Genomic DNA, 15923 nt, shown 5'->3' on the forward strand with positions numbered 1-15923 from the left:
GGGAAGGTTTGGGAACCATACACACAACAGAGGTGGTTCCAAATCCCCTCTTCCCAGCAGATGAATAAGGGGTTTATGCCAAGGCCACGCCGAATTTAGGCGTGCTTCACCCAAAGCCACTTGAATAGGCACATTACAAAGACTGCACACACATAAAATGGAGCCAGGGAAATGAATGTTTCTAGCTATAAACTGACTGCTCGAGCCCATTTTCCCCTGCAGTAAATACTCGCTGTGCTGGTAAGGAAAGGTGAAGGAGAGAGAAAGTAGCCTAAATTCTTTGTTAGAGATATAAGGAGGTGTGTTAAACATCTGAAATAGCCCAAAAGCATAGATTTAGCAGCACTCTGCCAAGGCACTGGGATGCTCTTTTATAGGAGATGTGATTCCTGAGCTTATCAGCAAAATGACTGTTCAATAGCTCCTCTTTCACTCTAAACCACTCATGTCCTATGGGGGTTACACAGCTCTGGGGCAATGAACTGAACAAAGATTAGCCTTTATCCTGGTTGTTTCTCTGCAGCCAGAATGAAGCACTCCATTTGTAATGGAAGGTGCCAAAAATGTCCTGTTAACCTCCGCTCTGTATTTGTGATGAAACAGAGAGGAGCAGCAGCGAAGCTTTCTGGCCTGCAAGCCCACTGCTTCTTGAAATGCCATCCGAAAGCTGCTAGGAAAGAATTCCAGCTACAGGGAAGAGCGAGCAACATTGACACCTACCGTTGAGTGTTTTAATTGCTGGTAGTACCCAGCCACTGAGTCTTGTAAAGCCGGAGGAAGACGCTCTCCTTAGTTAAAACGACATGCTAATACTTGAATTTTGCTCCTGCAGTGCTTTCAGGGTGAATTTAACTGCAAACAGAGAAGCTGCATGTGCAGGGAAACCTCTTCCTTTAACTCAATTTCTTCATTGAATTCATGGAATGACTTTCCCAAGAGGCAAAGGAAAAGAGTAGCGAGCTGGCAGAAGGAGCTTACCTCTGTTTTCCCTTCAAACATTACACATTTCCTCCACAAAAGCTTTCAGCAAACAAGCTTCAGGCTTTCCACAATCCTGAATAGCTTCATGTGAACAATTTGGGACAGAAATGAGAGAAAAAGGCTCCAGAGCTGGAAACGTGTCCACCATTAAAGGGAAAAACGTCTATTGTTGGAGATAGCAATGCCCATACTTGATCCTATGGTAATCTAGATTACTCCAAGAAATATGGCTTCTCCCCGCTGCTCCCAACACAGGCTATATATATATAGGTATATGCAGACGTATCTGGAGTATAATCCCATAGGAAATTCCCAAGGGGTTTCCAGGAACACCACTCCACACTAAGGAGGACCATTCTGGCAGCAGAATGCCTCCATGGTGGTAGCAAAGTGCCCGCCTGCAATGAGGAACATCAGACCCAAACCAGGCGCAGCTCTCCCCAGGTTTCCATTGGCAACATCCCTGAGCTTCCCACATCCAAAACCTAAACCTGGAATGCGTTTGTGATTGATAGCTCACTGACCTGCGCGTCTGTCCCCAGATTAGGCTTCCCCAGTGACCTGCCTGACCTCCACAGCAAGGGCAGGGAGAACAAAACCACTTCTCTAAAGCAATGCTGGACATTGATTGGGAATACTCTGGCTCCAGAGGTTCCAGAGGCAGCCCAGCCCAGGACAAGACTCTCTTTACTGTCCTGGTTAAGGTGGGTTTTGGCCAAGCTCTCTGCTCTACACAGCTCTGGCCAGAGCCAGAGGCAAAGCCTCAGCCAAGGGAGTCCATGTGGGTCCTGTTTCTTGGCATCCCACAGGAAATGGTGGCAGCCTTTGAGCAGGAAGCCCAACAGATCAACCAGCCCTGTCTTATGGTCACCGCGGCCGTTGCCTCAGGACTTTCCAACATCCAGGCTGGCTACCAGATTCCTGAGCTTGGGAAGTGAGTAGCAAACCCTCAGGTATCGTTTCTGTGACACTTCCTTCAGGTGGTACCCAGCAAGTACCAGGGGTGGGTAAACAGGAACAAACAGGTCTGGGTGTCTGAGCAGGCCAGAAGATAGATGTGCACAATGTTCTCTGCAGGTACTTGGACTACATCCATGTGATGACTTATGATTTCTATACCTCTGGGGATGGACAAGCTGGGGAGAACAGCCCTCTCTACAGTAATGGTAACACCTACCTCAGTGTTGTAAGTGTATTTTGGGAGCCTCTGTGGCAGAAGGCATCTTCCTGCCTACAAATCTCAGCACAGACTTGAACCATGATGGCTTTTGTTATAGGAATATGTTATGAACTATTGGAAGAACAGTGGTGCTCCAGCTGAGAAGCTCCTTGTTGGATTCCCAACCTATGGACATACCTTTGACCTCCAAAGCCCATCTGATGCTGCTGTTGGGGCACCAACATCAGGCCCTGGGCCAGCTGGACCTTACACAAAGCAGGCTGGGTTTTTGGCTTACTATGAGGTATGTGTGTTCCCTCCCATCTTGGCCACCACCACCACAAACACTCCTCAAGCTTCACAGCAAGGAATTTATAGCCCATGTAATATCCCAACTATTTCTTTGCAGGACACTTGCTAACTTCTCCCTCTCTGCCCTAGATCTGCACATTCCTGAACTCTGGAGCCACCCAGGCTTGGGATGCCCCCCAGGACATGCCCTATGCCTACAAGAGCAATGAGTGGGTTGGCTACGACAACATCAAGAGCTTCAACATCAAGGTATGGTGCGATGTGTGCTGTAATAAGGCAAGAGGCCACCTGCAATAGCAGGTCCTGGGGCTCATTGGAGTTTCTCCGCTGGCACCGAACAGGTTGACTGGCTGAAGAAGAACAATTTTGGAGGTGCTATGGTTTGGACCCTTGATCTGGATGACTTCACTGGCTCTTTCTGCCAGCAGGGCAAATACCCCCTGATCACCACCTTGAAGAACAGTCTTGGTGTGCAGAACAGTAGTGAGTAGCTTGAGTAGTGTGTGCTTCTAGCTCACTGCTGATGCAGGGCTTCAGAGATCTGGGAACCTTCGTCTCTGGAGCGTTGGTGGATAAAGGCTTCCTTCGGAAGCCACAACTAGAGATGGCCCCAGAAAGGTTCCTTCACTCTGCATCTCCTGGCATAAAGGAGGGAGATTGTAACTTGGACCCGCTGTGAACCAGGCCAGGCTTTGGGGGAACACTCTTTAACAGCAGACCTCACCACTAAAGGGTCTTTGAAGGGAGGGGAGGGCTGAGAGTCTGTGAAGGCAAAAATAAGCCCTTTTCTTGCTTTCATTTCAGACTCGGTGACTGCAGCTCAGCCCAGCGCTCCTGTCACTGAGCCTCCCTCTAACACGGGTGGAAGTAAGAGCGGGGGCTCTAGTGTTAGTGACTTCTGTGCTGGCAGGGCCAATGGCCTCTATGCAGATCCAGCCAGCCAGAGAAGCTTCTACAACTGCGTGGATGGAGAAACCATTGTGCAGAGCTGTGAGAGCAATCTTGTCTTTGATACCAGCTGCTCCTGCTGCAACTGGCCGTGAAGATGCCAATCCTGTTACAGCAAACAGGCTCCTCTGAGCTAATGGAATAAGAATGGTGATAACAAGAACGATGATAATAAGAGGGATGATAATAAGAACGATGATAAATAAAGTGTTCTGCAAAAGCACCAATCCTCGCTGTTTCAACTCATCTTGCTGTTAGTATTTCGATGCTCCCTGATTCTCTCATGACATCCACACGTGTACTTGGGGAAGGGCCTGAATCCACAAGCTGCTCTTAATTCCAGGATGGTGTTTTCCAGGGGTTTCTTGCTGCCCCAGCATGGGAGCCAGGCAGAGGGAAAAAGAGAGCAGACAACGGGGCAGATGGGGTTGTGTCACAAAGGAGATCACAGAGAAGGGTCCTCGCTGCTTCCCCTGAGACCTCTCCCCTATGACTTTACAGTGTGAGAACAGCAGCTCCTCAGAGGAGTCATCACAGCACAATCCACAGGGACATTATTAATCCTCTTTTCCCTGCACCCTTCCGGCGCTGCCATCACCAGCATTCCCTCCAGCACTCCCTGCTCCGTGTCTATAGCAACTGGAGAGTACACACACATCCTGAGCCTGGCAGCATGGCAGCAGAGGGGGAACCAAGAGGTGAGCCCTGCAGGCACCAGGTTAGCTCCCTGGTGGCATTTGGGCTTTTCCAGAGGCTGCTAAGCTACTCTTTGCTCAGGCTGGGATAAAAAGAAGCCTTTGTGGAAGGAGGGAACAGGCATGCAAAGGGCAGACCCTGCACAAGCAGGTCAGGGGAAATTCCCATGTGGAAGACAAAGGGATGGTCAGCCTCAGGGACTTAAGAAGGGAAAAAAGCAGCAAGTGGTCACCTCCGCATGGGTTGATCTCCTGGTCTCACAGACGTGCAGAAGCAGATCTCATTTGGAACATGCCAAGAGCGGAAAATGCTCCCTCTGCACGATGCCCCAGACAGGCTGGGAATCCAGCTGAAGTCCATCAGGGGAGAGCCTTCGCTTGGGCCAGGCTGTTACCTCAGCCAAGAGGTAAGTTGTTCAGTTTTCATGCTCGGAGCTTTTCCTCCGCAGAAGACACACAGTACAGGAGCAATAAGACCATGGCAATGAGAGGAATTCATAGGAATAACGTCTGCTGCTCATGTCCTTCTGCCCTTCCCCTAATGCAAATGGTGTCCGCAAGACACTTCTGCTTTTGAATTGCAGAGAAGCAGCTTCAGGTACTCCTGGGAAAACAAACCACTGAGCATCAAAGGCTACGTGATAGGAGCGAGGACAGCCCAGCGTTCCCAAATACAGCCACAGGTAAGAGGCACATGTTGAAGTGGCAGAGCTGCAGCTTTGCAAGAGGCTGTTCCCAACATAGACTATCAGTTTTGATCACATTTGCTGGGACTGCCTCCAACTTAATATATACAGCAGCTACAGATCTCCTTACACATAGTCTAGTGGTAGGTGTTGAGCCTAGAGACTGATCACTGAACATATGAGCTCTGGCAACATCAACACAGGCATTTGTATGTCACACGTTCCTTTGTATCACATACACACACATGTAAGTGCACATATTGAGGCAAAATCAGCTATCCTGCCTGAACAAACACACTATGTCTTCTGGTTCAACTTCTCTAGATTAACCATTTATTAGGAGAGACATCATAGGACACACTGGGTAAGGGTAGGGAGTATAGAATTGATCTATTCTGGGGTTTTTATGCCATCGGAGCAGCCAAAGCATGCACTGAACAGCAGGTCTGTGATGCCCAGCTGGCTGCTCAGAGCAGGAATGGTTTGCAGAACAAAATCTTCCCTATAGAAATCTTCTCTCTTGCAGACTGTGACTCCCAGCCCAGCAAAGTACCAGCCATTCTGGAAGAAAGAGAGGAAATTCCAGCCTGCCTATGCTCCATTCTCCACTAAGGCACCAAGATTTCCACATAAGCCTTCAGATAGAGAACTCTTCCCTGGGTAAAGAAACTCATTTTCTTACATTTTTCACAATAAGCAGAGAGAAATACTAAGACCCAAATGGGAGATAGGTTCCTGAGGTCCCAGAAATGCTTTTTTATCTTCAAAAAGCTTCCCTGCTTTAGTCCTGCTTGATGACTAGAATACCACAACATGCGTTTCTCCCATGGATCAAGGTAGGGCAGGTAACTTCTGCTATTGCAAACATCACACACCAGTTCCAAAACAAGCTACTTTGTGCCTGTTCTCTTTAGACCTGGAACTTACGAAGCAGACAAGCAATTACACAAAAGAATCACTTGGCCGATGAAGTTTGGGTCTCCAGACTGGTCTTTAGTGCCAATGCCACCAAAGAGGATGCTAAAAATGGAGGTACAAAAGGTAAGGACATGGATAAGGGGATGTTATTCCTGGCTCAATGCTTCTGACAGAGAAAATTGTATGGCTACATCATGTTTGCACTGTGTTTTGTCGTCATTTCCTCACTGGGCTGCTGGGTACATGGCTCTATTAGCCTGGGGCACAAGATATAAAGTGATTTTCTATCAGAAAATGCTGGTTTGCAAAAACAATTACCATCCTTCAAAATCAACCCCTTCTGTTAATAAATTTGCTCTTAAAGTTTCCATCCACAAAGAGAGAAACCCAGGGCACCAGAGCACAGATTTCCCCACGTAACTCTGCTGAAAACAAAACCTTTGTGTTTTAAGACGTAGCTTAAGGTTCTGGACACCATCTCACACCTTCCTGTGCTGTTCAGAAGCACTTGTCATTGCCAATATCTAATAGTTGTCTTTTAGATAACCATAGACAGAGAATTCAGGAGACACCGGAACCGAGTGGCCTACCTGAGTTTATACTTCAGCTGAGGAGCCAGAGCTGCTGCCGTGTCCCCCTGCATCTAGAGGGGCACCTCAGGACTCACCTTTGCTTCCCATCCGCTCCTGAAGACACTCATCTGCACTACCCAGCCTCTCCAAATAAAAGCATTGCAAAAAGAGAGCTTTCTTGTCACTAGTTGTGCCTACCTCTAAGCAGCACACATCTGAGGGCAAGAGGATGGGATGGGTCAGACCCTGCAAGATGTACTTTTGCATTACTAGCTTTTTCCCTCCTGCCATGAAGAAGAGATTCTCAAGCAAAGAGCGAGCAACATGCTGCTAATTAAGATAAATGTAGTCTGAATCAGAAAGGCCCTGGAGTTCATCATCAGTTGTTTCTGTAATGTAGAACTGAGACCCTAGGGATTGCTATAAACATTTACAAACCTTCACACACAGACTCAATCTGTATGATCACAGGCTTGGTTCGACCTCAGGGGAAAGCTAAGAGCAGGCAACATTCATTCTCGTTATAACTACCAGTCACGACGCAGGCTTTGAGATATTTTGGGTCTATTTACATGTTTCTGTAGCAAAGTTTACCTGTAGCTCAGTTTCAGCTATAAAACCAAAGCATATTCTTCCAGTTGCCCACTTCTGGTCTTCAAGTGCTCTCACATCTGCACTGCAACAGCTGCCTGTCTCTCCTAGGCACGTTGGCCCCTTCACAACCACAAGAGATTGCTTTGTAGCAGCAGCTGTCACAAAGGGATTTACTTGCTGATTTGCAGTTGCCATCTCTTGAAGGAAGGGGTATGGTTCGCTGGAGACTGCACTGTCTCAAGACCTGGGTTTTAGGGCATTCAGATGCTTCTCCACTCCTAAAACTTCAAGGACTCAGCCAGTTTTGCTTGTAGGAGATAAACTTTCTTTTATTAGGAACATAAAAATCACTGGTTTCATTCTACACTTTTCCCCTCCCCAGCGAGGGGTTTTCTCCTTACGAAAAAATGCTTAATCCACGTAAAAAAAGATAAACATTTTTATATATACATACATACACACCATCTCTGTACATTTGTTATTCTGTACAACCAAGGCACCAGCAGAAGTGACAATGGCACACGCAGGGCTTCTTTTGCTAGAGATCTGAGCCCAGCATGTTTGGCAGGAACACCTCCATTCTCACTGAAACAATCACTCCTTTTCATCTCCCTTTTCCCTGGGTGATGGGGAAGAGGGAGGCCTGGGAGGATGCCTTAACTGCACACATGTACACATACAGAACCCTGATCTCCCTGGGGACTGCAACAGGCTTCTTGCACTCAGCTCCTGCTCTAGGAAACCACGAGCTGCCTGGCAAGTCTTTGCTGCCTCTCCCTGCACCACGTTTTCATCCAGAAGAGATGCTCTGGAGACTGGACCAAACTACAGAAGTCTTTTGTCAAAGAGATTTAACTTCTATTTTGCCTAAGAAAAGGTTGAGGAAAATTAAAGCAAAGCCCTCCAGAATGAGCTAACAATTACAATACTCCCATCACCAGTTATTTTCACTGCTGTAATAGTCTTCTGCTCCAGGGAAATAAAGCGGGGGAGAAAAAGAGCAACTTCTATTGATAAAAGCTCGTTTTGGACAAAATAAAGTGCAATTGATAGAATGGCCTTGGGGACTGCTTTATCAATACAGCTTTATTCCACATTCCAAGTTTTTTAGCACAGCATCTTTCAAACCAACTGGTGGAGGCATGAACTCTCAAAGGAGTTGTGCTGTGTTAAAACTAACAATAGAACTGAAAAATAGCCTGAAGCAGCTGTTGAATCCTGCCATTCACACTGCTGGAAAATAATCTCAAAGCAGAACAGGGTAAACACCACACTTAGCACTTTGAAGTGCAGCCGCAGACAGAAAAGTGGGAATAAAATGCCATCCTCACTCTGTACACTCTTACCAACACATCAGCCACCTTTAGTTTACAAAGGAAAGGTCTGTTTGCTTTTACCTGCCAAGAATCCAAAGAAAAAAACCTCTCTGAGATTTTTCTGTCTCTGTTAATACATGTTCCTTAGATTATAGGGCCAGGCAGGGTTGGTTGCAGAAGTTTCTTTTCTAGCCTGCCAGCCAGCCACAAATGAATTATGCCTTTGTATCCTGCAGAGCCCGCTGGGAAGCACTGAGTGGCAAGAACCTCCATGTCCCCCATCTCTTCAGAGGGTAAATCCTGCGACAGTAAGAACAAACCAAAGTAAGCCAGACAATTCCCATCTGGAACCCAGTAGCCTTCAATGCTTTTATGGCAATTGACCATTGACCATTCCAAGTCAGCAGGAGAGCAGAGGGAGAAGAGGGAGCATTGCAGACCAGGATGAGAGTGCAGTTCACCAGGCAGAGAGAGCTCATTCTGCTTCTGCCTCTCCTGTCTTGCTCCATGCCTCTCACCCACCACTGTGAAGGTGAAATCCCCTCCAGGTTTCTCTTCCTCTGAGCAGCCAACTGGCCACACACCTCACTTCTTTCTGCGGATCTTGGGCTTTTTCACTGGCCGGAGGTAGGGATTGTCTATCATGTTTTCCTCCCCGTTCCGACTGCCTGACAGGGAGGTGTTCTGCTGTAACACTGAAGCGTTCTCCTTCTCAGGTCCTGAATCATCCTGCCAACATATGTATAAACAACCAAAGTTAGGTTAAACAAGACTTAGAAGTTCAAACCACATAACCTATGGGCAAAACATCATCAACAGCAACAACCAAGACAAACAGCAGCACATGGAGCTGCATTAAAGGTGAGGACTCCAGATTTCTAACACAAGACCACCCTCTTTGGGAACAGTGTGGGACAATCACTCTGAAACAAAGGTTGGACCGAAAGGTCATGATCCAACCTCATTTTGCATTGCACCCTGCAGGAAGTTAAAGAACCATGACAGTGTTTAGCCATTTACACCTGGTAAAACACAACCCATGCTGCCTTTTTCCACCCACTCTGCCCAGCTGCAAGTAAGACAGGCAAAGAACCAGGTTTCATAAGTTGAAGAAAGTCAGGCCCAAGAGACCTCGACCTCTCCGGCTGAGCGTACCGTGCTCATGTGCAGGGGCAGGTTCTCGGTGTCTGTCTGGTCGTCTTGCTCAGATGAATCTGTTTCTTCCATTTGCTGCATCTCCAGCTCAGAGGGGAGAAGAGCTGTCAGGTAAGGGACGGTGAAAGGCCTGGCAGCAATCACTAGGGTTAGGGAAAAGGACACAGTCAGCAAGCTGGGAGAAGACTCCTCAACTCAGAGATCATGAAGCACAAAGCCAACCAGTTACTTAGATGAAGCACTTTCACTGGTTCTGGTTTTAAACACAGATGTTCTTTTCCTGTTCCTGTCAGGAATCAGGAATGAAATATCCTGTCCCTAAGAGATGGCAGTCTCTAATTTTCTATTTCCTGAGGCCCCTTTATGTTTCCAGCCAAGGACACAGCATTATAGCAACATAAAAAATCCTTCCTGACCTCCATATCATAAGCATTGCTTAGTTCCCCTTAAGATAACTTTTGCATCTGTGCCTTCAGTGAGCCTGGGAAAGTGGGAATTCTCATCACTGCTTTGTGGACGGAGAAACAGGAAAACCTCCGCTGCCTACCACAAAAATGAGAGAGAGAAGAAATCACTTGTTCAGAAGTTACAGAGGGACAGAGGTTACAGCGACAGGATTGGGATGAGCTTCGAAATTAACACCCATCAGCCACCAGCAGAAGAAAGCGAGCCTTTGGTGAGGGTGGAAGCCTTTGATTCTGGTTTTCATCCCCATTTTAAATAGAGAATTCCTCATTTCCCAGCCTTCCAGTGCCTTGGAAGGGCAAACACAACGTGAGCACTCGGCACTCACCTCCTGCAGCAGCAAGCCCTCGTAAGGGAGTCATTTACAGGTACTCACGGGGGAACGTGCTGACATCGTCTTTGAAGAGACTCTGTGTTTCTCCTGTCTTAGCCATGAAGCGGGTCAGAGCTCTCTCCACGTCGCGCCGCTGCGATGCTGCCTTCTCCCGCAGGACCTGATAATCAGATACAGGCTCCCGGTACGTCTGTGGAGAAGGGAGGGAAAGATAAAGAACACCATTAGACAGCTGAAGTTCACACCACCAACATGGATTTTCAGAGAGCTACAGATGTCGATGGGCCAGAAACCTACAGCAAGTGCAACCCACAAACAACAAGTGATATATTAAACCAGAAGCAATGCTTTAGATGACCAGTCCAAGTACTGCAGTAAAAATACACCAGTCCTGGTGTCACTGACTTCAAACAGGTCCCAAACGGCACCAAAACTTTTTTTCACTCACTGGTGTCTTGATGTAAGTGTGAGGATCTGGAAACTCCGGGAAATGGCTGGGAATGTGGGATGGATGAGGCTTGTTCTGCCCGGCTGTGAGGGCTTTGGGAGTCACGGGCTGGTTTGTCACAGGAGCTGCAGTAAAACACACACACACAGAGACCAGTGGCTTCATTCTGCCAAGAGTGAGGCATAAAGTGCCAGCCCATACTGAGCTGTGACCCCCGCCTATAGCAGGGACAGAGCACATCCCACAAGCAGTAATTTCCCATTGGGTTTCTCATTCCAAAAGGGAACATGAGTTACTTGACCCCTCTCTCCTACACAAGGAGAAGAAAACTGCATTGAGGATTCTCACGTGCACTGAGGATGCTGCAGCAAAGGCACTGACTCAGCAGAAGCAGCCTCCCTGCACCTAAGGGCTCACTACAGGAGCCCTTAAACCAACCAGCACTTCCAGGAGCACCGGCCTGCATCCTCCACCAGAAAACCTGGAGCTCTCTGGACACCAGCAGAGAGGAATGCCAAATTATTTCCAGTTTCCTGCACAAGAAGAGAAGGGATCTCCTACATACGGGCAGTGATGACCATCCTCTGGGAGCGCTTGGCATATGCGGGAAGCGTTTCAACATTGAACCCTGGAACACAAAAGAGGAAACAGAAATCACACCATTTATCCTGCCCCAAATCCCCCCTCTTAAGCTTTACCATGTTTTTCTACAAGGGCTCCAAATTACATGAGAAAGAAGATGATGCACTCTGTATATGTTCATACTGCATCCACAGCAGCGATATGGAGCCCACAAACACCAGAATGGGGGGGACAGAGCTTCCTAGCAACGCAGCACACCCAGCTCTGCAGTGCAGGCTGCTGGAATCAGGGGGTGCCATCAACCACTCACCCATTTCCACCAGAGTAACCACGATATCAGAGAGCGTGGGCTGTGTCCGGGCTGTGTGCTCACAGTAGGACTTGGCGCTCCTTCCCATTTCGGAGATATCTGGGGGGGAAAAAAAACCAACAAACCCCATCAGATCTTCGAGTCAGTCACTGAGCACATGCTCGTAGCTTCAGAGAAGTGAATCTTTAGCAAATTGATCAAGGAATGAAAAATAGATCCTAGAATCCAGTGTCTTACAGCTTGTGCATTTAAAATTAAAGCATGGACAAAATCAAAGCGTTGAACACTTCTGGGCACCCTGTGCCAGCGCCTCAGCACTCTCCCAGGGAAGAACTTCTGCCTAAGAGCTCATCTAAATCTCCCCTCTGGCAGGTTAAAGCCATTCCCCTTGTCCTGTCCCTACAGGCCCTTGTCCAAAGCCCCTCTCCAGGTTTCCTGGAGCCCCTTTAGGCACTGGAGCTGCTCTACGGTGTCCCCTTAAGGAGCCTTCTCCAGGCTGAACCTGCTGCTCACACTCTGAGGATGCAGCCCCGCACATGGGTGATTTCTGGGCTGTGAGCACACACGGCCAGGCCATGGGGAGCTTCTCATCAACCAACACCCCCAAGTCCTTCTCTTCAAGGCTACTCTCCATCCCTTCACCCCAGGAACTTGCAGATAAGATAAATCAGTGTTTCTGAGTGTGGAGAGACACCGTGTGCTCAAGGAACCCGTGACTCCAGGGCTGAGCTCTAGCCACCAGTCCAGCCTCCTGCTTTTGCTAACGCAATTAACACAAGGTAATAAAAACGGGGGGGGAAACGACCAAAACCACGGAAGTGTGAAGAGCCAGTGTGACAGCAGGGTAAGGGGAAGCCTCGGGGTGAGCTCCCCGGGCACTCACAGCTCTGCAGCATCTCCGTCAGCGTCTCCACCGCCGCCTTCTCGGCGCTCTCGAAGCCGGCCTCGGTGAGCAGGGAGCTCACCACCACCTGCAGCGTCCTCCTCCGAGCCAGGTAGTAGTTATCGGCCGGGGTGCTCGCCTGCTTCCCGCCCGGCCTCTGCGGCACCGAGAGCCCCGCTGGGACAGCGCGCAGCGAGCCGCCCCGCCGCGCGTGTGCGCGCACGTGGGCACGCATGTGGGTACACAAGTACATATGCACACACACGTATACATACACACATATACATACATAGACAGGTACATATACATATGTACATAAGTACATATATACACACATATATATACATATGTACATAAGTACATATATATACACACATATATACATACATATGTACATATACATACATATACACACATACTCATATATACATGTGTACATACATGTACATATAGACACATGCATACACATGCATACAATCATACGTATACATACATAAACACACATATACATACAGTCGTACATATACAAATACATTCATATGTACATATACATACACATGTACATATACATATGTACACAAGTACATATATACACATGTACATATACATACACGTGTACATATACATACATATATACATATACTCATATATAGAATCATAGAATCATAGAATTGTAAGGGTTGGAAAGGACCTTAAGATCATCTAGTTCCAACCCCCCTGCCATGGGCAGGGACACCTTGCCCTAAACCATGTGGCTCAAGGCTCTGTCCAGCCTGGCCTTGAACACCGCCAGGGATGGAGCATCCACAACCTCCCTGGGCAACCCATTCCAGTGCTTCACCACCCTCACCGTAAAGAACTTCTTCCTTATATCTAGTCTAAACTTCGCCTGTTGAAGTTTGAACCCATTACCCCTTGTCCTACCACTACAGTCCCTAAGGAAGAGTCCCTCCCCAGCATCCTTGTAGATCCCCTTCAGATACTGGAAGGCTGCTATGAGGTCACCACGCAGCCTTCTCTTCTCCAGGCTGAACAGCCCCAACTTTCTCAGCCTGTCTTCATATGGGAGGTGCTCCAGCCCTCTTATCATCTTCGTGGCCCTCCTCTGGACTCACTCCAACAGCTCCATGTCCTTTTTATGTTGAGGACACCAGAACTGTACGCAGTACTCCAAGTGAGGTCTCACAAGAGCAGAGTAGAGGGGCAGGATCACCTCCTTCAACCTGCTGGTCACGCTTCTTTTGATGCAGCCCAGGATACGGTTGGCTTTCTGGGCTGCAAGCGCACACTGCCGGCTCATGTTAAGCTTCTCGTCAACCAACACCCCCAAGTCCTTCTCTGCAGGGCTGCTCTGAATCTCTTCTCTGCCCAGCCTGTAGCAGTGCCTGGGGTTGCCCCGACCCAGGTGTAGGACCTTGCACTCGGCTTGGTTAAACTTCATAAGGTTGGCATCGGCCCACCTCACAAGCGTGTCAAGGTCCCTCTGGATGGCATCCCTTCCCTCCAGCGTATCAACCGAACCACACAGCTTGGTGTCGTCGGCAAACTTGCTGAGGGCGTACTCAATCCCACTGTCCATGTCACTGACAAAGATGTTGAACAGGACCGGTCCCAACACCGATCCCTGAGGGACACCACTCGTTACAGGTTTCCAACTGGACATCGAGCCATTTACCACAACTCTTTGCGTGCGGCCATCGAGCCAGTTTTTTATCCACCGAGTGGTCCATCTATCAAATTGATGTCTCTCCAATTTAGAGACAAGGATGTCATGTGGGACAGTGTCGAATGCTTTGCACAAGTCCAGGTAGATGACATCAACTGCTCTGCCCCTGTCCATCAGTTCCGTGGCTCCATCATAGAAGGCCACCAAATTGGTCAGGCAGGATTTCCCCTTAGTGAAGCCATGTTGGCTGTCACCAACCACCTCGTTGTTTTTCATGTGCCTTAGCATGTTTTCCAGGAGAAACTGTTCCAAGACTTTGCCAGGCACAGAGGTGAGACTGACTGGTCTGTAGTTCCCCGGGTCTTCCACCTTCCCCTTCTTGAAAATGGGGGTTATATTACCCTTCTTCCAGTCATCGGGAACTTCACCTGACTGCCAGGATTTTTCGAATATGATGGACAGTGGTTTAGCAACTTCATTCGCCAGCTCCTTCAGGACCCGTGGATGGATTTCATCAGGTCCCATGGACTTGTGCACATTCAGGTTCTTAAGATGGTCTCGAACCTGATCCTCTCCTACAGTGGGCCTTAGGTCTTCGTTCTCACAGTCCCTGCATTTGCTTTCCAAGACTTGGGTTGTGTGGTCAGAGCATTTGCTGGTGAAGACTGAGGCAAAGAAGTCATTAAGAACCTCAGCCTTCTCCAAATCCATGGTAGCCCGTTCTCCTGATAGCTTCTGGAGAGGGCCTACATTGTCCCTAGCCTGTCTTTTATTTGCTACGTATCTATAGAATCCTTTCCTGTTATCTTTTACATCCCTTGCCAAATACATGTGTACATACATGTACATGTAGATACATGCATACATATGCATACAATCATATGTATATATAAACACATGTATACATACACTCATACATACATATACACATTCATACGTACATATGCATACACGTGTACATATATATTTGTACACAAGTACATATACATGCACACATATACATACACACATACATACACATGTACATATACATACACACATATACACATGTACATACATGTACATATAGGTACAGTCATACATATGCATACTCTCAGACGTATACATACATACACACAGGTATACATACACTCATACATATACATACACATACAAATACATACAAACATACATCTGCATACACATGTACATATACGCATGTAAACAAGAACATATGCATACACACATATACATACATACACATCTACATATACATATATACATACATATACTCACATATACACGTGTACATACATGTACATACAGGTACACTCACACATATGCATACTCTCATACATATACATACATACACACACGTATACATACACTCATACATAAATATAGAAATACACACGTACATATGTATACACATGTACATATATAACTGCACATGCACACACACATATGCATACACACATACCTATCTATACCTATACACAGACACACACACTCTCACACACATCAGGATGCCGCTGGACGCGGCCCCTTTAAAACAGCCGCCCCGCGGCCCCCTCCCGGCCAATCAAACCCAGCTGCCGAGCCCCGCCTCCCTCGGGCCACTCAGCCAATCAGCGCGCCCCTCCCCTCAGCCCCCCCCCGCCCCAAAGCCCCGCGGGCAGGCCGCAGCCCCCTCAGCGCCGCGGAGGCCCCGTGCCGCCGCCGCCGCCACCGCCGCCGCGCCCGGTGCCGCGGGGTCCTCCCTCCGCTGCCTCCCCGCGTCCCGGTGAAGGAGCCGCCGTTACCGTGCCGGAGCCACCGGTCGCTGTGTCGGCCATCTTGGAGCCATACAGAGCGGTGCGCATGCGCGGAGCGCGCTGTGGCAGTCGCGCGGTGCATTGTGGGACTTGTAGTACGTGAGGG

At 48.2% G+C, this 15923-nt stretch overlaps 3 protein-coding genes across 9 annotated transcripts; 2 read left to right on the forward strand and 1 right to left on the reverse strand.

Annotated features, from left to right (window-relative positions):
- Positions 1-1612: 1612 nt before the first annotated feature.
- On the forward strand, positions 1613-3545 carry LOC115602475 (acidic mammalian chitinase-like). The gene is made up of 7 exons (XM_030473648.1): positions 1613-1685; positions 1791-1915; positions 2059-2167; positions 2259-2444; positions 2582-2701; positions 2794-2935; positions 3257-3545. Exons 2-7 carry the CDS (start codon positions 1794-1796, stop codon positions 3493-3495), a joined length of 918 nt encoding a protein of 305 aa, XP_030329508.1. The 5' UTR covers positions 1613-1685; positions 1791-1793; the 3' UTR covers positions 3496-3545.
- Positions 3546-4030: 485 nt separating this feature from the next.
- Positions 4031-6439, forward strand: PIFO (primary cilia formation). 5 transcript variants are annotated; one of them, XM_030473652.1, is made up of 6 exons: positions 4031-4246; positions 4360-4502; positions 4680-4778; positions 5308-5441; positions 5696-5822; positions 6242-6439. In XM_030473652.1, exons 1-6 carry the CDS (start codon positions 4219-4221, stop codon positions 6308-6310), a joined length of 600 nt encoding a protein of 199 aa, XP_030329512.1. In that variant the 5' UTR covers positions 4031-4218; the 3' UTR covers positions 6311-6439. The 5 variants fall into 5 exon arrangements, with proteins under 5 accessions (XP_030329512.1, XP_030329509.1, XP_030329511.1 ...); XM_030473653.1 differs by having other exon boundaries at positions 4050-4098; XM_030473649.1 differs by having other exon boundaries at positions 5696-6413.
- Positions 6440-7167: 728 nt separating this feature from the next.
- On the reverse strand, positions 7168-15914 carry TAF8 (TATA-box binding protein associated factor 8). 3 transcript variants are annotated; one of them, XM_030473656.1, is made up of 8 exons: positions 15806-15914; positions 12359-12535; positions 11476-11574; positions 11149-11211; positions 10584-10708; positions 10178-10325; positions 9337-9479; positions 7168-8910 (listed from the first exon to the last, which is right to left on the reverse strand). In XM_030473656.1, the coding sequence occupies exons 1-8, from the start codon at positions 15897-15899 to the stop codon at positions 8767-8769; spliced, it is 993 nt and encodes a 330-aa protein (XP_030329516.1). In that variant the 5' UTR covers positions 15900-15914; the 3' UTR covers positions 7168-8766. The 3 variants fall into 3 exon arrangements, with proteins under 3 accessions (XP_030329516.1, XP_030329517.1, XP_030329515.1); XM_030473657.1 differs by having other exon boundaries at positions 12359-12515; positions 15806-15899; XM_030473655.1 differs by lacking the exon at positions 15806-15914 and having other exon boundaries at positions 7168-8481; positions 8766-8910; positions 12359-12816.
- Between the last annotated feature and the right edge of the window lie 9 nt (positions 15915-15923).

The sequence above is a fragment of the Strigops habroptila genome, chromosome 18 (assembly GCF_004027225.2).
Source record: "Strigops habroptila isolate Jane chromosome 18, bStrHab1.2.pri, whole genome shotgun sequence".
In the NCBI taxonomy this organism is placed as follows: domain Eukaryota; kingdom Metazoa; phylum Chordata; class Aves; order Psittaciformes; family Psittacidae; genus Strigops; species Strigops habroptila.

What these genes read in the sequence shown, in the direction of transcription:
- PIFO (XM_030473649.1), top strand. Translation starts at nt 4,219, where the DNA reads ATGCAAAGGGCAGACCCTGCACAAGCAG. An exon ending in GGCAGACCCTGCACAAGCAG is followed by an intron (nt 4,247 to 4,359) that starts GTCAGGGGAAAT and finishes CTGGTCTCACAG; the next exon opens with ACGTGCAGAAGCAGATCTCA. An exon ending in GATAGAGAACTCTTCCCTGG is followed by an intron (nt 5,442 to 5,695) that starts GTAAAGAAACTC and finishes TGTTCTCTTTAG; the next exon opens with ACCTGGAACTTACGAAGCAG.
- LOC115602475 (XM_030473648.1), top strand. Translation starts at nt 1,794, where the DNA reads ATGGTGGCAGCCTTTGAGCAGGAAGCCCAACAGATCAACCAGCCCTGT. An exon ending in GTAACACCTACCTCAGTGTT is followed by an intron (nt 2,168 to 2,258) that starts GTAAGTGTATTT and finishes CTTTTGTTATAG; the next exon opens with GAATATGTTATGAACTATTG. An exon ending in TCTTGGTGTGCAGAACAGTA is followed by an intron (nt 2,936 to 3,256) that starts GTGAGTAGCTTG and finishes CTTTCATTTCAG; the next exon opens with ACTCGGTGACTGCAGCTCAG.
- TAF8 (XM_030473655.1), bottom strand. Translation starts at nt 12,797, where the DNA reads ATGTACACATGTATATATGAGTATGTGTGTATATGTATGTATATGTAC. An exon ending in GGTTACTCTGGTGGAAATGG is followed by an intron (nt 11,212 to 11,475) that starts GTGAGTGGTTGA and finishes TTTGTGTTCCAG; the next exon opens with GGTTCAATGTTGAAACGCTT. An exon ending in ACACTTACATCAAGACACCA is followed by an intron (nt 10,326 to 10,583) that starts GTGAGTGAAAAA and finishes CCTTCTCCACAG; the next exon opens with ACGTACCGGGAGCCTGTATC.